The sequence below is a fragment of the Coenobita brevimanus genome, chromosome 23 (assembly GCF_032717465.1).
Source record: "Coenobita brevimanus isolate Jiangsu-jjx chromosome 23, ASM3271746v2, whole genome shotgun sequence".
NCBI lineage: Eukaryota > Metazoa > Arthropoda > Malacostraca > Decapoda > Coenobitidae > Coenobita > Coenobita brevimanus.
Genome location: NC_136976.1, coordinates 52807035 through 52831306, shown reverse-complemented (window position 1 = coordinate 52831306; position 24272 = coordinate 52807035). Strand labels below are relative to the sequence as shown.

General features: G+C 42.5%; 1 protein-coding gene across 2 annotated transcripts in view; it reads right to left on the bottom strand.

Annotated features, from left to right (window-relative positions):
• Positions 1-24272, bottom strand: part of Galphai (G protein alpha i subunit) — a 307080-nt gene that overhangs the window by 70464 nt on the left and 212344 nt on the right. For both annotated transcript variants that reach the window (XM_080267265.1, XM_080267266.1), the window contains exon 3: positions 10142-10326. In XM_080267265.1, the coding sequence (XP_080123391.1) occupies positions 10142-10326 (185 nt within the window). The remainder of the gene's footprint in view (positions 1-10141; positions 10327-24272) is intronic.

The window sequence follows — 24272 nt, the reverse complement described above, 5'->3', positions numbered from 1 at the left end:
AAAGGCCAAGGGCCAGACACTGGATCTGCTGGCTCCAAACCTTCCCTGTCCCAGTCAAACTCCTCATTCAACAACCGGTTATAATGCTCTCTCCATGCATCTTTAATATCCTCACTGTTCACCACTACCCTTCCTTCATCATTCTTCACACACTGCTCACCTATGATATCCCGATTATCCCTCTTCACCTGACCTGCCACCCTAAATATATTTTTCCTTTCCCCATGATTTAGGTTATCAAGTAATTGTCTCTGTGACTCAGACTTTGCCCTGTATACCTCTCTCCTAGCCCTACGCTTGGCTGCCAAATATTCCTCTTTGCTACCACCCTTCTTCCATTCCCGGAAAAGCCTTCTTTTCTCCTTAATTGCAGCTTCTACACCCTCATCCCACCACCAAGTTACTTTATGTCTTGGTGGTCCTCTTGTCCAGCTGCATGTTACATCAGTAACTCTCAAGAAATTGTTCTTGAGGGCTCTGTACTGTTCATTAACGCCTCTGTCTACAGCTCCCTGTTCAGCCACCACTCTCCTCAACTCGCTATAGAAGGCATCCCTTACTACTTGGTTTTTCAGCTTCCATATTTTCCTCCTAGGTACATAAGTCCTCTTTTTCATCATTTGTTCTTTAAGCACCATATCACAAATCAATAGTTTGTGCTGCTGCACACACTCCTCACTTCCTATAACTTTAACATCCCTCACTAACCTCCTATCGGCCCTCCTAACCAGAAAATAATCTATCTGACTGCTATTTCCCCCAGACTCATACGTAATTAACCTACTGTCTCTTTTCCTAAAATATGTGTTGCACACAATCATGTCCGTTGCCTCCCCAAACTCGAGTATCCTTTCCCCTTCTGCATTCCTTAGACCATATGCACATCCCCCATGCACTCCTTCATAACCTTGGGCTGCTTCACCTACATGACCATTTAAGTCCCCTCCCAAAATCACTATCTCATCATCCCGCATACCACCCACTACACGTATTAAATCATCCCAAAATCTATCTTTCTCTGATTCATCCAATCCTGCCTGTGGAGCATATGCCGATATAATCACAGCTATCTTTCTTCCCAACAGAATTTTCACAACCAATATCCTATCGCTTACTCTCAAAACATTCATAACATATTCCACCCATTTCTCCGCAACCATCACACCAACACCTCCATATCCGTCTGTCCTCCCCTGCCAAAACAACTTATAGCAACAGTCCTTCCCAACAATCTTTCTGGCTGATCCACCCCTGTACCGGACTTCCTGCAAACACGCCACGTCCACCCACCTCCTACTGAATGCCTCAACGACTTCCCCTGCTCTTCCCCTCAAACTTCCCACATTCCATGAACCCACCCTCATCCTAATCCTATTTGTTCTTGTTCACACTCTAATCCTATTTGTTCTTGTTCAATCTTTTTTTTTTACTCCAGAAAGACCATGTGGCCTATCTCCTATGTTTTTGAAGAGGGATTACAAGAGGTCCAGGAACTTTCTATTTCAGCTTTCGCAGACTAACACGCAGTTTTTATCCACACTTGTTTACTCTTACCGGTGCCCTCAAATGACCTCCAACTGGTGACCTCAAATAACCTTGGAGGCCAACTGGAGGCCAAGTGAGTCTCCATGCCAAAAATTGGGCTTCTCAGTCCAGTAGTTCAAGCGAGCATTACCAGTGACCTCATATGACCTCGGAGGTCAACCTCGCATAGCCTATGTCCGAATTGGAGGTCATGTGAGTCTCCAAGCCAAAAATTGGGCTGCAAAGGTACCTGGCGTAGCCCGGGTCAAAAAGGCGATCACTATACCAGTGACCTCAAATGACCCAGGTCTGAATTTTGACCCCCCTAAAAACATCCATGAGTCACCCTGATTCAGAATATATATGGGTCTGGGGTCTCTGGTCCTTGGTTTGGGCGTGATTGAGGGACAAACAAACAAACAAAACACGGCTCTTATCAAATACACGGTCAGTGCTTGCATAACATGCGATCCTACAGCATGCACGAAACTCACATAACACCGAACGCAAAATCTGATGTCAAAAATCAGTCACAATGCGAAAATGCTAGGCACAACGTGGGTGGAGGAAGCTGCCAATTTTTTTGAGAACTGTTCTACAAGGCAGCGATAGACAATGCGGCCGGAGGCCCCAGATTATGGTTCAGTCATAACACAGTAAATTAGGGTCATGACGCGGTGGGAACAGACATAACTCAGCCAGTGACAGTCATAATGCACGTTGCATCAGCCTATGATGTATAGATGTCATGTGTCTCCGCAAGATGTCGTCATGGTCCATTGAGCATTCCTGCCCCAGTTGACCTTACCCTCTCCCCGTGCTCTCGCTGCACACGTGCTGTGTTTGATCTTTGATCTCTCTCTCTCACTTTTTCTTTTTTATGACCACCTGACCCAGTCCGACCATGCCGCTGCACCGTGACCCAGCAAGATGTCAAAGGAGTCCAACCCAGGAGTAGAAGCTTGATGTTATCAAGTGGGGAAGAAGGATGCCATTGTGAAGACCACGCGGGCCTACAGGGGATCTCCCATGAACCAGAGGATTCGAGTGTCTGACCCAGTACCTGTAATGATGGAGAGGTTCCTGGTCATGTACTGCAACTGAAAGGTAAGAATAGGAGTTCCAACTGACTCCATTAACCTAAGGAGGACGGCACGCCACCTGTATGCTGTAGCCTGCCATAAGCAGTCCCGATCCCCAGGCAGATTTAAGGCATCAAGTGGTTGGTTTGGCAAGTGTAAGAAATGGAAAGACTTGAAAAGAGTACGGCTGACAGGAGAACGAGCGTCAGCAGAGACATTCGTGGATGTCCTAAAGGAAATAATCAGAGATGAGGGTTATACTGCCAAGCAAATTTATAACAATGACGAGACAGGGCTGCGATACAAGAGGATGCCAGAGTCGATCTATATCTTGAAAGAACACAGGCAAGGCAGGGGTAGGAAAACAGGTAAGGTAAGCATCACTCTACTTTTGTCTTGCAATGTTGCAGGCCATAAGATGAGGCCATTACTTGTGAGTAGAGTTAAAAAACCAAGGAGCTTTAAGCAGTTGAAAAACATGAATGACTTAGGGGTTAATCGGGAAAAATCAAAGACAGGGTGGATGACAAGGGAAATTTGAAATATGTGGTACAAGAAACTGATGCAAGGTGTGAGGAGTTCGACATTCCATTTAAAATTCTGTTGGTGCTTGATAACGTACCAGAGCACCCAGCCTACTTGGAGGGTTTATATCAAAATGTTAGGGCAGTAAGAGCAAGAAAAGAGTGGATGAGGAATTTGGAAGGAATTTGAGTGTAAAGTGGAGGGACTGTAAGAAAATGTTCTGGAAAGAGGTGAAGAGAGTAAGACAGGATGGGAGTGACGTTAGTAGGGGAGTGAAAGATAAATACGGTAGATTACTAGTGAAGAAGGGAGAAAAAGTGAGCAGATGGAGGGAACACTTTAAGGAATTTTTGAACACAGAGAATGGAAGTAATGCAAGTATAAGTGGTTGGGGAATGGATGGGAGAAGGAGGGAGGTGAGGACAGGAAGAAATCAGTAGGATAGAAGTTGTGGAAGCAATAAAGAGAGTCCAATTGGGGAAAGCCCCAGGAATTGATGGAGTGTGTGGTGAAATACTGAAGCATGGGGGAAAGGTGATAGTAGAGTGGATGTGGACGATGTGCAGATTGGCCTGGGAAGAAGGTAGAGTCCCAGAGGATTGGAAGTCAGGTATAATTATTCCCTTGTACAAAGGAAAAGGGGAAAAAGAAGTGTGTGGTAATCATAGGGGCATTTGTCTTCTTAGTGTAATAGGAAAAGCGTATGGTAGGATACTTATTGACAGAGTTAGGGAAATAACTGAGGAATTAGCTGGAGAAGAACATGGAGGCTTTAGGAAGGGAAGAGGTTGTGTAGATCAGATATTCTTTCTTAGATCTTTAGTGGAAAAGTTACTAGAGAAGGGAAAGTTGTATGTGGCCTTCATGGATTTGGAGAAAGCATCTGACAGGGTGGATAACAAGGATTGTGGAAAGTATTAAGAATATATGGAGTAGATGGGGAGTTGATGAATCCTGTGAAGAGTATGTTTGATGGTGCTAAGGCTGCAGTGCGTGTGGATGGTGAACTGAGTGAATTTTTCTATTTGAAGGCTTGGTTGAAACAGGGATGAGTCATGTCTCCATGGTTGTTCAATCTGTACATGGATGAGGTAATAAAAGAGATACAAGGTAGGGCAGTGGATGTTGGAGCAGCCCTGGTGGGAGAGGGTAGTGTTTGGAAACTCCCTCTTCTGTTGTTTGCAGATGATGTGTTGTTAAGTGAAGCCGAAGGGGAGCTGCAAGGCTTGGTGGATGAGTTTGGGAGAGTGTGCAAGAAACAGAATCTAAAGGTGAATGTAGGGAAAAGTAAAGAGATGGTCTTTGAGAAAGGTGAAGTCAGTGAATGTACAGCAAGGTTGGATGGTGAGGAAATGGAAAATGTGAGTACGTTTAAGTATTTGGGGAGTGTGATGAGTAAGGATGGAAGTTTGGAGGGTGATGTGCTTGAAAGGGTACAGCAAGGAAGAAAGGTTGCTGGTTCCTTGAAATCAGTGATAAGAAACAGGGAAGTAAGCATGGAAGTGAAAAAGTTACTACATGACAGTATTGTGATACCAACTCTAACGTATGGAAGTGAAGCTTGGACATTGTTGGAAGAACACAAGTCAAGAGCGAGACCAGTGGAAATGAATTATTTAAGAGGAGCCTGTGGAGTCACATGGAGAGACAGGGTGACATGAGGATATAAAGAAGCGTTGTGGTGTGGATGTGGATGTGATAGGGAGCATTAGGAGGAATACACTGAGGTGGTTTGGCCATGTGAAGAGGATGGAGGGTGAAAGACTGACGAAGAGAGTGTATGTGAGTGAGGTGGAGGGGGGGAAAGGGAGGGGGAGGCTGAGGATGCGATGGAGGGATGGGGTGGAGAGGTATGAGAGAGGGGGGTGTGAGTTGGGAGCACGGCAGTGAAATGGTGGGAGACAGGGCGACGTGGATGCGATTTGTTTGTGGTCACCCCGTACGGGACTGGGGCATCTGGTGATAGACAGATAGATAGATTAAAACAGTGTTTTTGCCAGCTAATATGACTTCCCTCCTGCAATCCCTAGACCAGGAAGTAATAGCTAGTTTTTAGTACCATTATGAGACGATCTTGTCTGAGTATCTGAGAGAGGCCACAGACATTTGTGAGGAAGAACATCTCCAAGAGGAAGTGTTTGATGGTGACAAGGAGGTGGAGGCATCATCATCTGATGAGGAGGTTTTGGATCCCCAGCCAGGTCCCTCCCAAAAGCCTCAGCCTGACCCAGCTGAACCAGTGCCCGATCCTTCTCGTGTGCCTTAGCCTAACCCTTCACAGTGTTGCCTTTTAACGGCGACAGCTTTTTGGAGAAGCTACAATATGAGGAACGTCATCATTAACAATCTTAAGGCGTGAGATTTAGTGTCTGTTGGAACAATAAATCACACCTGGCAAAAGTTGGCACCTAAGCTGTGTGCCGTTAGAGGTGGTGAGATGCAGCCACTCCAGGCGGTGCGACAGGAGGTGGTAAGAGTGTGCAGAGATGTGCCAAGCTGTGAGGTGGTGCAAGAGGAGGATTTGGACAAGGCTGTTGAGGACAAATGATGCCCAAGAATGCTATGCAGTGCATCGACAAACTGGACAGGGAACATTGTGAGGCAGAGGAGAAGGGGAATCAGGCTGAGGAAAAAAACATGGCAACAGTTATGACCATGGCTTGAATAAAGAGCATCTTGGCTGGTGCAGAGGCACTCAAGGAAGCCATCATGGCTTATGAAGTACCTTCTTCCTCAGATGAAGGCTCAACCAGCACGGCAAGAGGACCAAGTTGGGGACCAGTAGCAGTCCTGCCCACCCTCAGAACCCCACTCCCCCCACCCCCCAGCAAGCCCACAACCTCTCCCACTGAAGGTGAGGAATCTTCTAGTATTTGAATGTAATGAAGTCTTTATTCAGTATGTAAACGTCCTGGAAAAAGACACTGAAAATTGCCCCACAAGGTGAATTAGGGGCTGGTTCAGGTACCATGAAACCCTTTAACATGTAAATAAATGGCCCTATAACATCGAATTCTCATAAAGCGGGACCTTTCAGGTACAATATTCTTGCGTTATGTGAGCACTCACTGTACATACAGGTATACCAAGATACATGATACCCCTAGATGCGATACCATGGCTTAGCAATGGGGGTACAGATACCACCATACCCTGTCAGATGATGGATGCACCCTCATTTAATGATGGGCCCTCCGACATCGTGTCCACAGGCTATAGGCTGAAATTTTGAATCGTCTGCCTTCCCGCTGCCAGCTGAGTCCACCCGCCTGCCTCCCAGGATGTGCAGAAATGCGTGTGCAGCCCCCACAGCCATCACTCACCCAGTCCTCATCCATATCATTTTTCTTGTACTGGCCATCTCAGAGTTAGGAACTCTCTTACGCTCGCTCACCATGCATCGTGTTGCATCACCAACGTTACACAAGCCGCTATCGTGGTGCATCGTAACTGAGTATGAGCTGTGCCGTGAAGAGTGCAGTGATACCAATCGTGTGTGGAGTGTGATTTTCTGTGATTTTTGGCCTAAATAAGTGTGATCACATCTGGTAAGGGTGCTGCACATAGTGGGATTATTGGTGGTGCTAGTCGTGACCCTAGTAGCGGTGGTAAGCGGCCTGCTAGTGTTGGTGCTGGTGATGTTCCCGTGAAGCGTGTTCTTAAAACTCTGTCTCTAGAAGTCAAGCTAGATATTCTTAAGCGCCACAAAAAAGGCAAGGGTGCGTGTTCTATTACCTCAGCTCTCCACCTGGCCAGTTGACTGTCTCAACCATCATCAGGAAGGGGGAGGCCATTAAGGCTGCTGCTAGGAAGGTTGCAACCTTATCCGCCTCCTGTGTCACCCGCCAGAGAGAACCTGCGATGGAGGAGCTGGAGTGGATGCCCCACCTGTTGGTGGAGGATCAGTACAGGAAGAAGGCACCCATGAGCCAGGCATTTATTTGCACCAAGGCTCTCTCACCATGGGAAGAAATCAAGGCGAGGCAAGATCTTGATGCTGACGAGACCTTCAAGGCTAGCCATGGGTGGTTTGACCGCTTCAAGAGGCGAGCTAATCTCCACCATGTGAAAATGTATGGTGAGGCAGCGAGTGAGGATACGGTGGCAGCAGCAGCGTTTCCTGACGAGTTGCAACGCATCATCGTGGAGGGTGGCTACAGTGCAAAGCAGGTCTTCAATTCTGACGAGACTGGGCTCTTTTGGAAGAGAATGTCCTCGGAGACATATCTTGCAACAGCGGAAAAGTCTACTCCAGGGTTCAAGGCCCCAAAGGACCAGCTTACACTCCTGCTGGGAGGCAATGCTAGGGGCGACCTCAAGTTGAAGCCGCTCCTTGTCAACCACTCCAAGGACCCCAGGTCTCAGGAGGGGTATGTGAAAGAAAATCTTGGGATGATTTAGATGTCCAGCAAGAAGGCCTGGCTGACTTCTGATATCTGTTCATCATATTTCCACTCGCACAAGGACCCCAGGTCTCAAGAGGGGTATGTGAAAGAAAATCTTGGGATGATTTAGATGTCCAGCAAGAAGGCCTGGCTGACTTCTGATATCTGTTCATCATATTTCCACTCGCACCTCTCTCGTGTCCTCAAGAGGTATGCCTCCAGGGAGAATTACGTGAACAGATTTCTTGTGGTGGTAGACAAAGTGCCTAGCCACCCTCCCGCAATGAAGGTATGGGAAAGCAACACTGAAGCGGTGTTCTTACCCCCCAAAACCATGTTGTTGTTGCAACCCATGGACCAAGGGGAGATCACTACTTTCAAAGCGTATAACCTCCACCTCACTATGCAGCAGCTGGTGAGGGCCTGTGACAGTGACAACAGGACGACAGTGCAGAAGTTCTGGAAAGGGTATAACATACGCCACGCCATAGAGAACATCACTGCAGCGTGGTGGGAAGTTAGCCAGCCCACCATGAACAGCGTGTGGCAAAAGCTGTGGCCAGAGTGCACGCACTCCTTCACTGGCTTCCAAAACAGTGTGCAAGTTCCGCCGGTGCAGTGTGTGCGGCAGGACATTGTGGAACTGTCGCACAAGGTGGGCTTCGGGGAGGTCAATGAGGAGGATATGGAGGAGGTCCTTGAAAGCCACAGGGAAGAGCTCAGCAACGAGGAGCTCCTCACTATGAAGATTCAGCAGGTGTACCAGGAGGCATAGGAGAAGGAGGAGTCCCTGAAGTGCGAGTCCTCAGTATTACAATTCTGCTGGAGCTGCTGACCAAGCTGGACAAGATCATTGTGCTGATCTACTACATTTATGTGATTCAAACAACCCATGATTAGTTCTATCTTCTGCCACATCACTTGGCAGTATCACTCCTCCCTCCCCAATTCCTCACCCTTCTGCTACTGTTTCCCTGTTGTAGAGTGTTACGTCACTTTGCCCCCAGGCCTAACTGTAATGTCCATCATGACGCCACTTAAGAAAAAGAAGCAAGTTGTTCTTATCCTTCAGCGGAAATTGAAATTATGTAACAGACTGGCAAAGAGCGAAAATAGGAACAAACTAACTGAACTGTTCAGCATGGGCTTGTTGATGTTCGACAACACCAAAGCTCAACATGCACAGCTTAAGGCATCATCCACAATGAGTGAAAGCAAGAACGCTGTGGAAAATGAAAACACCTACAGAGAACTGAAGATGCAAACCTTGGACATTGCACTATATAAGTGGTTCATTCTTCAAATAGTTAGATGAAGCAAAAATGTCTGGCCAACTCCTTGTTGAGAAAACACAACATCTGTTTTTATCCTCTATCTGCATTGACCATCTCCAGTTTCAACATTCATCATCTACTGCATTGTTTGGAGAGTACATTTATTCCTCAAAAATTGTTCATAGTGATTTGTCCAGGCTCCTACTTGGATTTTTTTTCTCTCTCTCTTTAAGCAGCCTGGCAATATGAATTATAGAAATTATCTCCTCTCAATAATTTATTTCCCAACAGTTCTGGATAAACCAGAATACTGTTCTATTATGTGGTAAATTCAATAAGTAATTTATAGAAACAGTTGATATACAAAGAAAAATACACCAACCTTAATCCTTAACTCCCGAAAAGCATCTGAAGGGTTACAAAACAGTCTCTGGTGCGGCACTAGGGTCAATTTACTGACCACTGCAAAGTTATTTCAAACATACATCACCATTCCTGGACATGGTATTACACACCTATCCATGAAATATTTCTGTTCACTTCACCATAGTTATGGAGTTACTGTGGTCAGAAATTTCCCACCTGACAGGAACTATAAGAACGAGACTCATTCCTGTCAAAGCCTGAAAGAGTTGCCACTTAGTCCAATCAACCATAACTTGAGCATGACATCCTACTTTCAATAATGTATTTCAAATTTCCCTCTCTTCCCTGGGCCAGTGTCAGCCTTGCATTTAATTTTATCATCAAGAGTCATTTTTTGAGACAAGTCTGCACCTTCTCTAGGTGCTAATGTCAAAGTGAATGAATCGAGAAGTGCATGAATTTCATTCATAGTAGCCACTGTTACTGTAATTCTAGGCTCAATCCATGGGGAAGCAAATTAGAGATGACGAAAAACCTAATAGCCCTAAAAAACTGTGTGATACTGCTCCTACGAGAAACTTCATGGTGTGTCGTTAAAAATCCTGCTAATATCAAGTAATTGGTATGCCCCCAAATGGGGTTAGGTCACATGCCATGGGTTAATATCCTGACCACTTAATGATGAACAATGGCATTCTGTGTGAAGTTTTCCTATCCTGATTACAACTTTATGCTACAGTGAAAAATGAGTAAGTAAAAGTGTGGTACCATTTTCAGATCTTTGTGTCCCATTATCTGAAATAAGAAGCTACTGAGTATAACAAAGGACATTATCTACAGTATACAGTATATTAAATGAAATCTATGCAAACCCAAAAGAGACCTCACATACACATACATCTCAATACGTTTTTAAACAGACTACAAAGACTGAGGAAAAGAAGGCAGTGTTTAACAAAGGCAGTGCTCTTGGCAAGTAACTTACTGCTCTAGCAGAGTCTCTGAAGTCAATCTTAAGTTGTCCCATTGCTCTGATGATGGCCATAAGTGACTGAATGGTGTTAGAGTACACCACTGGCCGATACTGTTCACATTCTTCACGAGAATATCCCGTTTCATGAATAATTCTCATTTGTTTTACAATTGTACTTTTGCCAGACTCTCCTGCACCTGCAATTAAAAAAAAAAAAAAAAAAGTAAATGAATTATTAACCGTAATCAGAAAATAATTATACAAACAGTAATAAAAAGGTATACCAAGACAGGTTAGAAGAATAATGCAGCAATACTGAGTAGCTATATAAACTGATATGTCAACATTATCATCCCAACCCTTATTTCCACTTCAGACTATAGCATTAGATACAGGTGCATCTTCTCTCTCTCTCTCTCCCTCTCTGTACAGCACATAAGGGGCAAAAGGCGGTGTCAGAAGGTGGCTTAATGATGTGACAAACCCCCTCCAAAGAATGGTCTAACTCCCCATAAAACCCCACATATGTACTGTATAACTGTCCAGGCACAGAAAAACTGTAATATGCACAATAAAATGTCACTGTATTGAACTGTTCACTGTACACCAAACCCCCGAGGCTGAGTTAGGCAGCATGAGACTGGTTTGCAAGGCAGACTGAAAGAGGATATACTGTACAGACCAAATCATGCAAGAATAGAGAGTGATGGGCAATACATGAGTGGCAACTAAAACAGGTGACGTTAAGGGGAGAAAATTAACCAGAGAATACCTCAGTAGGATTGGCAATATAGCTGCCATTGATGGCAAGAAAGCAATGACCTTGGCAAGAGGGGTGGGAGGACTGGTATGTTATGGTATCAGCGTTAGGAACAAGATACACATGGAAAAACGGCATGAAATATACCTGGGAGGAGGAATGTACATACAGTATTTAAAACTGAGCAAGGAGAAAGCAAAAGGTTGGGACATACAGGTAACAAATTAAAAAGAAATAAATGCCAAATTTTCTTAAGTATGGGGTACTGGAGAAAGCAAAAGATAGGGACATACATGTAATGAATTAAAAAGAAATAAATGCCATATTTCTGTAAGTACGGGGTACTGGAATAGAAAGGAATGAAACCAGTGTCCTCAAAAACTAAACCCTACATGCTGTCAGCAGGTGTTATCCTTCAGTGAAAATTACACATCATCATACTTGCATTACTACGGTATGTAACATCAAATGTAAGATATCTTATTACTTGTGATATAATTTTTGTGCACTGTGTGAAGCATGAACTGCTAAATAAACCGAAAATTCTCAAATATCAGTGTTTTTGGTGGCAAGGCTTCCAGCTCAGAATTTGATCCTCCAGCCTACAGTACTGTACTGTTTACTGCATAATAAACATGAAACAATAACAAGACAGTTTACCTGCTTCCAGGGCTCTTGTTTGGCGAGCGACAGCTCGCAAATGCGAATATTTTTTCCCCTCGGCAAACAAATTTTACATGCAAGTTGTCTTTTGGTGAGGAGAAAATATACACACTTCAGAACCCAGTAAACTACAAAGTAAGTAAATCTCACTTAAATGAACAAAAAAGCAAGTTGTGATCGATTATTAAGTCTTTCTTTGTCACCACTGTGAATGTTTAAAAACAGACTGACGAACGTTGCCGAGTGTAACCAAACTAAAGCCCGAACGTTCCAGAGACGGTTTGTTTACAACTATTGCGGTTCGTAGTCAGCTTGGCTACTAAAAATTTATTTAGCTCGTAAATCTGAAACCTTAGGAGCCAAGTGGCTCGCAACCATCGGCAGTTAGCAAGAGCCCTGTGCTTCTAAACTGATTCTGTGACTTTGTAAAGATGCACAGAAGAGCTTTCATGTATGAAGAGGATCCATCAACAAACAAAGAAATAAGATAACAGTACAGGTATAACCCGATTTAACGATGCAATTGGTTAAGTAAAAACCCATCGTTAGGCGGAGTATCGTATCTTTGGGGTAGATTTAACATGTAAAGTATAGGGATGCGTTTTTCAGCCTTGGATTTCCCACATCCAAGTCCTAAACCCATCCAAATGAGTCCAAAAACAAGTTTAAAGCCAATCTAAATGACATAACAGCTGTAAGAGAGGCTATCCAAAGCCGAACACCGTAAATAACTCACTAAAACCAACAAATAAAATCTGAAAATTGTCAAATATAAGTCTTCTTCCTTAGCCTTTATCATTCTTTTTCTATGTCAGTCCTCCTCTCTTCCTAATTCTCCCATCTTTCCTGTCATTTCTCATTGCTTTTCTTTCCATTACAGGTGGCTTTACATTGAGTGACAAGCCAAATGGTTTTCTGTAAGCCAAGAAACCACAGTAATCCCTCCACTATCCGATGTAATAGAGCCAAAGGCATGTCCGGAAAGTGGTCCTGTCCGGACAGTGGGCACCAGCCTCCTGGACTGGTACTTATGGACCCTAACCAGCCTAACTTTGAAAGCCATCTAATTAACTCCCTACCGGACATGCATAGCACCTATTTAAACCTATTTAAGACCCTATTCACACCAATAATGGACATAAAGCATGAAATAAATGAAAAGGAACCAAAGAATGAGGAATCAGAAGTGACTGTACCTCAGCCAGGGTACTTACATCACGTTTGTGGCTGCCTTTCTAAGATTTTGGCAGTGGTGAAAACGCTCTTGAAGCACGTACAGTAATCCAGTGTTGTGCTGCACTTAATTCTTTGCACTGTGAGTTATAATTGTTTAACACTGCACATTGTTCTTAACCGCACCACTGCAGTTCTAACCGCCAGTTTAAACTGCCAATTTGCGCTCCACAGTTGATCCTTTGCACTCTTAAGTTCAAATTTCTTAACACTGCACAACACTGTAAATTCCCATGTGGTCTAGAGGTGAGGTATTGCAGTACAGTATATTCACTGTTTATTCACAAAAAACGAGCACGTGTGGCTTCCAGTACGATAAGCATCTATTCACAATCAAAGTTAGAAAGTAACTGTTGATGTCGGAGAAACAGAGTTGCCAGACTGCAACGGCCACATTTACCAATCTCCCCAACTTTCATTACCAAATTTGACTTTTCATTACCAAATTCATAAAGCTGGCATTTATTCTTCACTAATTATATATACAAGTGGAAATACATGTAATCACTCTCCTTATAATTAACAGCGTGTTGATTGTTTTCACGCTATGTAGGGTAGCAGATTAATCAGAGAGAGCAAACAATCCACCATCTCCATCCTGTGTATCCTCATACATGTGAAAAATCCGTTTGGTAATGCATTATTCTGATTCATTACCAAACGAATTTTTCATTACCAAATTGGCCTACATTTGGTACTGAAAAATAACAAACGACAACCCTGACAGGGAAGGGGGAAGGGGGGAGGAAGGAAGAGGTGAAGGGGCCATGGTGTAAGCAGCTGTTTGGCACCGCGCGGCAATTTCAAATTATGGGTGGGAAGAAATTCGGATTTGGGGGGGAATTTTGTCTTTATTTGGCCATTTTTCGGTTCCGATGGTCCAGGCCCACAATGTCCGGTAAGTGGGCATCCAGAGAGTACAGGGATTACTGCATTTACAACGCTGGGTGGTAACCATTTAACCAAACCATACGTGCTCCCTACGTGTCAACAAGTGGGTTGGTGGAGGGTTAGTGCCCCTCCCTGTAAAACAAATAACTCTGAGTCAAATGGCCACCCCTTACAGAATCATGGCGTCTGGCAGTAGATAGATAGATAGAAGTCTGGAAAAAATCAAACTTAGTAAACTGCACGCCAAAATGACAAGTTCACTCCACCTAAGACTAAAACACATTAATCAAAGTTTAAAAACAGTTTATAAATCAACCTAAATGCACAATTTTAGTCTAAAATATCAAAATCAGTAAAACAAACAAAACAAAACCCATCACTAAACCGGGGTTTAGCCATCGTTAGGTGGGGTATGGTGGTATTTCCACCCCCATCATTACGCTGGGGTATCACATCTAGGTATATCGTATATACAGGTATACCTGTACGTATGTACATGTGTGTGTGTGTGTGTGTGTGTGTGTGTATATATCAGTGCTGGGAAGGTGTGCAAACACCTGCGCAAAGCGCAATTGCGCACCCTTGCACTCCGGTGATATCGTTTGTGCATTCCGCACCGCACGAGACCATGCGCAATTTTGTGCTTGTGCACCTGCCTTTTCATGTGCGCAAGTGCACACTTAGTTGTGCTTGCACAACTAAATTTGCACTTGCGCACCTGCCCTGTGGATTGCGCACTGTGCAATCCGAGGGACACGTGGTCTTCCAAGGGACACATGGTCTTAGGAGCTTCCCGCATGGCTGGACAAAGGATGGGGGAGGCTGGGGCGGGTCACAAGGGTGGGTTGGCAGGGGGAGGCGGGAGGGAAGGGGGTAGTAGCATTTCTTAATATGCTTCAACAGAGATAATGTATTTTTAATATTTTTTTAAATTATTATTATTAGTATATAATAATAAATATCTATCTATCTATAGCCCGACGCCCTAATCCCGCAAAGGGTGGCCACAGACAAAACGCCTCCAAGTCACTCTGTCACCCACCATTTGACTCCCCTCCCCCCAACTCACCCCCCCCTCCCTCATATACCTCTCAACTCCATCCCTCCACCTCATCCTCGGTCTACCCCTCCCTCTCCCTCCCTCCACCTCACCTACATACACCCTCTTAGTCAGTCTTTCATTCTCCATTCTCTCCACATGTCCAAACCACCTCAGTGTATTTCTCCTAATCTTTTCAACCACATCCACATCTACCCCACAACGTTCCTTCACTTCTTCATTCGTCAACCTGTCCCTCCACGTCACTCCACATGCTCCTCTCAAGTAACTCATTTCCACTGCTCTCACTCTTGACTTGTTCCCCTCTTGCAAGGTCCACACCTCGCTTCCATACGTCAGGGTAGGGATCACAATACTATCATGCAGTGACTTCTTAACTTCCATACTCACCTCCCTATTTCTCATCACTGCTTTCAGTGAACCAACAACCTTTCTTCCCTGCTGTACCCTTTCACGTACTTCATCCCCCAAAGTTCCATCCTTACTCATCACACTACCCAAGTACTTGAATGCACTCACAGTCTCCATATCCTCAACATCCAACCTCACTGCACACTCTGTGACTTCATTCCTCTCAAACACCATAACTTTACTTTTGTTTACATTAACTTTCAGCTTCCTCCTCCTACACACTGTCCCAAATTCATTCACCAAACCTTGCAACTCCCATTCATCTTCACTCAACAATACTGTATCATCAGCAAACAGCAACACTTATTTATTAAGATTAGTATATGCCATTCCTTACAAAAACCATTAAAACATATTATTTAAATCAAATATCCACAGCCTAATAATTTATCAGGGTGGTGGGCAGGTTGCCTAATAATTTATTAGGCTGTGGATATTTGATTTAAATACTCTGTTTTCATGAATATTTATTTTTTTTTACGAATTGCATATGCTATTTTATGACCATGCTGAATTATTAAATAAATTGTCTTGACAAGACGAGAGAGAGAGAGAGAGAGAGAGAATAAATATGAGAATGGCAAAGGAACGTCCCTTTGAGTGAGGAGATAAGGCATAAACTTTGTCCCTCTTCTCTCTCTTATTCTCCAATCATTCCCTCCTCTGTCTCTTATTCTCCATTCCCTCCCTCCTCTGTCGCAGAGAGAGAGAGAGTTGATGATACAGTAATCACGTGATCTTTGCCAATGCCTTGGTAAATATAGGCTGTTTTTCCCAGACAATGACCTACTGTACTGCAGTCACCGCGGGTGGTGGGCAGGTTACTAATTTAGTAATCGATTTAATTATACCAATACTGTATATATTTTACAGTAATTCCCACAAATATATGCAAATGATTTGCGGTAGGGCTTTGCGACACTGCACAAGCTAAATATTAGATTGCGCACTTGCCCAAATTACAAATAATAGAAAATAATAATAATAAATAAAAGTAAGTAGGTATGCTGTTTTATTTAAATATCTCAATATTTTTCAGTAATTCCCAAAAATATATGCAAATGGTTTGCGCTTGCGCTTTGCGACATTGTGCAAGCTAAATATTTGTCAGATTGCGCATTTGCGCTTGCGCAAGGTCCTTCTTCGTTTGCGCTGCCCACCACTGATATATATATATATATATATATATATATTTTTTTAAATAACAGAACAGAGGAAGGAAAAACAAATGAATAAAAAAAAGGCAAATCCATGCACCAGATTACTGGTGTCCGCTGTTCATAAAATATCTGTAACAGTTAGATTTGAACAGCAGTAGGTTGAAGTCTGGAGGGAAACAACTCTGAGGAAGCAAGTTCCAGAGAGATGCAGTTCGGAGAATGAAAGAATTCTGATAGGCAGAAGTTCTGCAGTATGGCTGAGAGGCATTACAGTCATGAGCGCTGCCAGCTGCCCCTGTCGCACGAGGGAAGGCATGGAGAGGTGGCACCATGGATGCAACTTCATCAGAGCATTTGCTGTAGAAATATCTGTAAAATAATGCAAGGGAGGCAACATTCCTTCTTACTTGTAGGGGAGGTAGTTTATTAGTAATAGCAGGGTTATTAATAATTTTAACAGCTTTGTTCTGAATTTTGTCTACTTGTTTTAATGCAACCTTTCCACATCCGCTCCACAAGGGTGAGCAGTATTCAAGCTGAGAGTGCACATGACTCTTATAAATTATAACTAACTGCTCGTCAGTGAAGAAGTTACGGACTCTGTACAATAATCCAAGTTTCTTTGAGGCAGTTTTAGCAAGTGATGCGACATGAGAGGTCCAGCTGAGGGCATTGTTAAGCGAGACGCCGAGAATTTCAATACTTTTGGAAATGGGAATATTTGTAGCACTGAAGGTAATATACGATTCTGGCAATACCTGCCTATTAGTAAACTGTATATATTTAGCATTACTAGCATTCAATGTGACAAGGTTGTTTTGTCAGCATTCACTGATTGTGGATAAGTCTTGATTTAAAGAGATGGCTGTACTGAGGTGAGAGTTAGAGATATCAGACTTTGCAATTGAATGTCTGAGTGTGAATGAACTATGAAGTGTTGAGTCATCTGCATATGAATGGATGGGATTGTGAGTGACAGATAAGAGATCATTAATATGAACAAGGAACAGCGTTAGTGCCAGAACTGATCCCTGCGGCACGCCGGCGTTAACTGAGTGGAAAGTGGAATACTCATCATCTACTTTTACTCTATTTTTTCTATTGCTGAGATATGAGGAAATCAAAGGAACAAAAGAGTTTAGTCCATAGCAAGGGAGTTTGGACAACAGGGAATGGTGCCACACTCTGTCGAAAGCTTTAGAAATATCCAGGGCTACTGCATGAGTTTCACCATGTAGGTCAACTGATTGATGGATGGTATGAGTTAGGAGATTGAGTATGTCAATGGTGGATCTTTCTTGGTGAAAAACATATTGTCTATCACTAAGTTGTTGGATTCAAGATGTTTAACTATGTGCTTATTAATTACAGTTTCAAAAACCTTACCAAGAGAAGATGTGACAGCTATTGGTCTGTAATTAGAGGGGTCAGAGGAACTTCCCTTCTTTGGAATTGGGTGAATATTGGCTTCTTTCCACGAATTAGGGAATGAAGAAGTACGTATGCATAGTCTGAATAATTTTACAAGAACAGAGGCAAGTTCTAGGGAACACTTTTTCAAAACAATTGGCGGGATTCCATCTGGGCCTAGAGCTTTGTTAGTAGGTAAATATATACAATAATCCCTCCACTATCCAATGTAATAGAGCCAAAGGCATGTCTGGAAAGTGGGTCCGTCCGGAGAGTGGGCCCCTGCCTCCTGGACTGGTACTTATGAACCCTAACCCAGCCTATCTCAGAAAATCACCTACATAACTCTCTACCAGACATGCACAGCAACTATTTAAGACCATATTCACACAAATAAGGGACAGAAATATGAAATAAATGAAAAGGAACCACAGAATGAGGAATTAGAAGTGAGTATGGAAAATATTAGCATTGTTTGGGGTACTTACAACACGTCCATGGCCGTTTGTTACAAAGGTTAACCTGTCTCCTCTAAGGCTCTGGCAGTGGTGAAAATGCTCTTGAAGCACATACAGTAATCCAGTGTTGTGCTGCATTTAATCCTTTGCACTATGAGTTATAATTGTTCAACACTCCACATTCTGTTCTTGACGGCACCACGCCAGTTTCAACCACCAGTTTACACTCTGTACTTAATCTTTGCACTCTGAATTCTAATTTCATAACACTGCATAACAATGTAAATTCCCATGTGGTCTAGTGGCGAGGTATTGCAGTTTATTCACTGTTTATTCACAAAAATGACCACGTAGCACCCATCTAACAGCAAACTCTCATCCCCTTTCTGTCCAACTCTCTAATGCAAGAGTTAACCGTTACTCCCAGTCCTTCATTTATGCAACAGGTCAACTCTGGAATTGTCTCCCTCTGTCTGTATTTCCTGCTTCCTATGATCTCCAGTCTTTCACACGCAGTGTGCCCAGGCATCTCTAAAGGATAGAATCTTGAATTTGGCTCTCGCTTGTATTTTGTTTTTCTCTTGGAAGGAACAATAAGAGTGGGCCCACAGCCTTTGGTTCCTTCTTCCTCGAATTAAAAAAAAAAAAAAAAAAAAAAAAAAGTGCAGCATCCATCGAATGAGCATCTGGTCAAGATTTGTGTGTGTGTGTGTGTGTGTGTGTGTGTGTGTGTCCGACTTCCGGGCATAGGCTTCACAGCCTGCTCTCAAGGCTCAGTAATCCTCCTACATACCATACACCTCTCTACATGTCACCACTGCGGCGCAACACCCACCGTCCATATTGAATACATGCTAGAGCTGTCTCATACAGGACTGGTGTATTGGTATTAGCGGGGGTACTTTTATGACATGTCGGCGGGTTATCTGGTAGATCAGGAAAGTCTACTTTTATGAAATTCAAATCCTTAAACTGTTCCCTGCCCCAGCCAGGATTTGAACCTGGGTCCATCAGAACTGCAGGCCGCCTCTCTACCGATTCAGCCGCCTCTCTACCAGTTAGGTGCTAACTGGGGAGGGATGGGGAAAGGCGGGAAGCAAGCAGCGAGTGTAAACACAGTTGTTTGGCGCTGTGTGCCAATTTCAAAGTACGGGTGAAGAAAATGTTGGATATAAATACAGTAATCACTCCAATATCCGACGTAATAGAGCCATAGGTAGGTCCGGATATTGGTTCTGTCCGGATATTGGGCCCCAGCTTATGGACTTGTACTTATGGACCCTAACTCAGAGAAACACCTATACAACTCCCTCTGGACATGCATAGCACCTATTTAAGACCCAAATCACACCAATAAGGCACATAAATGACTGAAATAAATGCAAAAGAAACATCAAATGAGGGTTTAGAAGTAGGTTCACACAATACAGTACAAGTCCCATTATTCGGCATCTATGGGACCAGGATGATGCCGAGAAATTAGATTTGCCGAATAATCAAAAACCTACCCACTCAGTACCTTAAATATATTGGTGAACACTTATCACCACTTATGGTACGGTATTACAACTGTGTTTGGAGAGAGTACTGTATACTGTACAATACTGCAATCAATACAGTACTATACCTGAATCTGAAATATATATATATATATATATATATATATATATATATTAGTGAACATATACAAGGGTAATGACACAGTAGGCCTACAAGTCAGATAACACTTCCTGGATGGCCGAAATGATACGGAATATTACCTACCAGCTCAGTACATCGCTTGTATTGGTGAACTCATCACTACTTATATTATTACAAATATGTTTGGAGTGAGTACTGTATACAGTACTTTTTCCAAACAAAATAAAATAGTCGGAAAATTGCATAAAATAAAGGGATCTGAACTGGTAAGGTCTTTCTGATGAAAGTCATAAATTACATTTAGCACTCACTCTTTTGTTTGTTTGTTTGTTTTTTACACGTGAAAGGAGAGTACTGATGGAAACAGTAATGTATTTCATGAACCCCTTAATAACCTCCGACATTGAACAACCCTTTAAAGTACCGATGTCGAGTTAGTGAGCTATGGAAAAACTGTGAACAATTATGGGAATGGAACGAAGGTCACTGGTATGTTTACATGACTCTATGCTACGATTCCAAGCAGTCAGGGGGTCAGTTAATCTCAGATGTTTTCGCCAATTTGTTAAATGCACCGTAACTTTATCAATTCTCCAGTCAATCATAGCGAATCATAGCATGGGTTTAGAGAGCTAAATAACACATTTCTAGGTGCGTCAGACGATTATCTTCACATCTTATAAGAAAATGGAAGAAATTAAATCCCTTTCTGAGTACGTAAAGTTCTTCCATTCTTCTGAAATCAATTTATTTTTCTTAAAGATGGGAAGATAATCGTCTGGCTCACCTAGCAATGTGTTATTTAGCTTCCTAAACCCATGCTATGATTCGCTATGAGTCACGGAAAGATTGATAAAGTTACGGTGTATTTACCAAATGGGCGAAAACATCTGAGATTAACCGACCGCCTAACTGCTTGGAACCGTAGCGTAGTCATGTAAACATACCACTGACCTTCGTTCCCTCCCCATAATTGTTCAGTTTTCTTTATAGCTCACACTAACTTAACATCACTGACATCGGTACTGTAAAAGGTTGTTCAGCGCCGGAGGTTATTAAAGGATTAATGGGATATATTACTGTTTGCATCAATGCTCTCTCTTTCACGTTAAGCACAAAAACAAACAAAAGAATGAGCACTAAATGTACGTTTAACTTTCATCAGAGAGACCTTAGCAATTCATATTCCTCCAGTTTATTTTTAAGTATTTTTCTGACTTTAGGTTAGGTTAGGTTTGGTTAAATTATAAGGTACAGTTAAACTCGGTTAGGTTAGGTTCAGTTAAACAGGACAGTCCCTTCCACCATTATGCTGAGGAATAAAAATACTAGAGCTGTCACAGCCGTACAGCTAAAAACAACGGGGAAACTGATTTAACAAGCAACATTTATTTATGGGTAATGCATTCCAGTGTCAGTGGTTCATGGGCTACTCAATTACCGGTGTCATTTTAAGGAAGGCATCAAGAATAAAAGAATTTCAAGAATTAGCGGGGGGGCTTGGAACGTAACCCTCGCTAATTTGGTGGGGGTGGTTACTGTAGTGTATGATACTGTGCAATATTGTAATCAATACAGTCCTATACCTGAATCTGAATAAAAATATAGAAATTAGTGAACATACAGAAGTGTAATGAAACATTAGGCCTACAAGCCATAGATAACACTTCCTAGACTGCAGAGATGATTCCGGACATCTGCCGAACAATCAATGATTTTCGTAAATGGGACTGTTTCTCAAAACTGCCGAAATGTCGGATCTACCGAACAATCAGCTGCTGAATAATAGGACTTTTACTGTAATAAACATTCTGGTGACTGGCTCCTGGACTGGTACTTATGGACCCTAACCTAGCCTAACTCAGAAAAACACCTTCCTACTGCACATGCATAGCTCCTAACACCCTATTCACACCAATAAAGGACATTAAAGAGAGTGAAATGAGGTAAGTATAGTATGGAAAAAAAGTACAGTATGAAACATTCTTATGTCCTGCTAGTGGGGATGTTCGGATATTGGGCGTCCGGATAGTAGAGTGATTACTATATATATATATATATATATATATATATATATATATATATATATATATATGTAGATAGATATAAATATATATATAGATATATATATATATATATATATATATATATATATATATATATATATATATATATATATATATATATATATATATATATGTCTATATATATATATATATATAGATAGATAGATAGATATATATATATATATATATATATATATATATATATATATATATATATATATATGTGTATATATATATATATATATATATATATATACTGTATATATGTGTGTATATATATATATATATATATATATATATATATATATAGATAGATAGATATAGATATATATTTCATCATTTTTGGGCCATTTTTGGGTTCCAAAGGCCCGGGCCCAAAATGTCCGGTAAGTGGGGAGTCCGGATAGTACAGGGATTACTGTATTGAGCTTCTGTGGTACAGTGGTAAAGTGTGCATTTTCATACACTGAAGAACAAGGGTTTGTGCCACGCCAGGGTAAATAAACTTTGGGAGTACACATAAAATCAGCATTATCTCGCAGTCTACCTCTGATACCACTACATCTCTTATGCACCCATTTATCACACACACCGCACAAGATGGAATTACTTCCCACGCCCTTGTGGCAAACTGCACATGGCCACTCTCCCTCGTCTTTGACAGTACCGCCACCAACCCTAGATATCATCACTTTTGTTTTATCTGCAATTACCCTTAAACCCTTTTGCCCCATACCATCTCTCCACTTCCTAAACCTTTCCTCCGCCTCCCTTTCATTCTATGCAATCAACACCAAATCATCAGCATACAACAACTCCCACGGGAGTCCGTTTCTAAAGTCACGTGAAAGGGCTTCAAGTACCATGATAAACAACATGGGACTCAAGACTGACCCCTGATGCACACCAACATTCACGGAAAACTCATCACTCAAATCTCCATTCACTCTCACCTGGGTGTAAGCACCCACATACATGGCCATAACCACCCTAACCAGCCACTCCTTCAAGCCAAGCTTTCTCATTGCCCACTTCACCACCTCTCTAGGGACTCTGTCAAAGGCCTTTTCCAAATCAACAAAAACAAAATAAAGATCCCTTCTCCTACCAATATATTTTCCCTGAAGCTGTCGAACAATGAATATGGCATCAGTGGTCCCTCTACCTGGCTTAAACCCAAACTGCATCTCATCAATATTCACTCTTTCTCTAATCATGCCTTCTAAAACTCTCTCCATTACCTTCATTATCTGATCTAAAAGCTTTATACCTCAATAATTTCCTCTTTCCAGGGCATTACCCTTCCCTTTATACACATTTACAATTACACTCTTCAGCCAATCATCTGGGACAACACATTCATAAATAATCCTGTTTATCAGGTCAGTGGCTAAACTCACCTCTATATCGCCTGAGGCCTTCAACATTTCGGCAGTCAACCCAGACACACTTGCTGCCTTCCCCACCCTCATCCTGCCTATTGCCTCACTCACAGTAGCAGTATCAATCAAAGGCCAAGGGCCAGACACTGGATCTGCTGGCTCCAAACCTTCCCTGTCCCAGTCAAACTCCTCATTCAACAACCGGTTATAAAGCTCTCTCCATGCATCTTTAATATCCTCACTGTTCACCACTACACTTTCTTCATCATTCTTCACACACTGCTCACCTATGATACCCCGATTATCCCTCTTCACCTGACCTGCCACCCTAAATATATTTTTCCTTTCCCCATGATTTAGGTTATCAAATAATTGTCTCTGTGACTCAGACTTTGCCCTGTATATCTCTCTTCTAGCCCTACGCATAGCAGCCAAATATTCCTCTTTGCTACCGCCCTTCTTCCATTCCTGGAAAAGCCTTCTTTTCTCCTTAATTGCAGCTTCTACACCCTCATCCCACCACCAAGTTACTTTATGTCTTGGTGGTCCTCTTGTCCAGCCGCATGTTACATCAGTAACTCTCAAGAAATTGTTCTTGAGGGCTCTGTACTGTTCATTAATGCCTCTGTCTACAGCTCCCTGTTCAGCCACCACTCTCCTCAACTCGCTATAGAAGGCATCCCTTACTACTTGGTTTTTCAGCTTCCACATTTTCCTCCTAGGTACATAAGTCCTCTTTTTCATCACTTGTTCTTTAAGCACCATATCACAAATCAATAGTTAGTGCTGCTGCACACACTCCTCACTTCCTATAACTTTAACATCCATTACTAACCTCCTATCGGCCCTCCTAACCAGAAAATAATCTATCTGACTGCTATTTCCCTCAGACTCATACGTAATTAACCTACTGTCTCTTTTCCTAAAATATGTGTTGCACACAATCATGTCCGTTGCCTCCCCAAACTCGAGTATCCTTTCCCCTTCTGCATTCCTTAGACCATACGC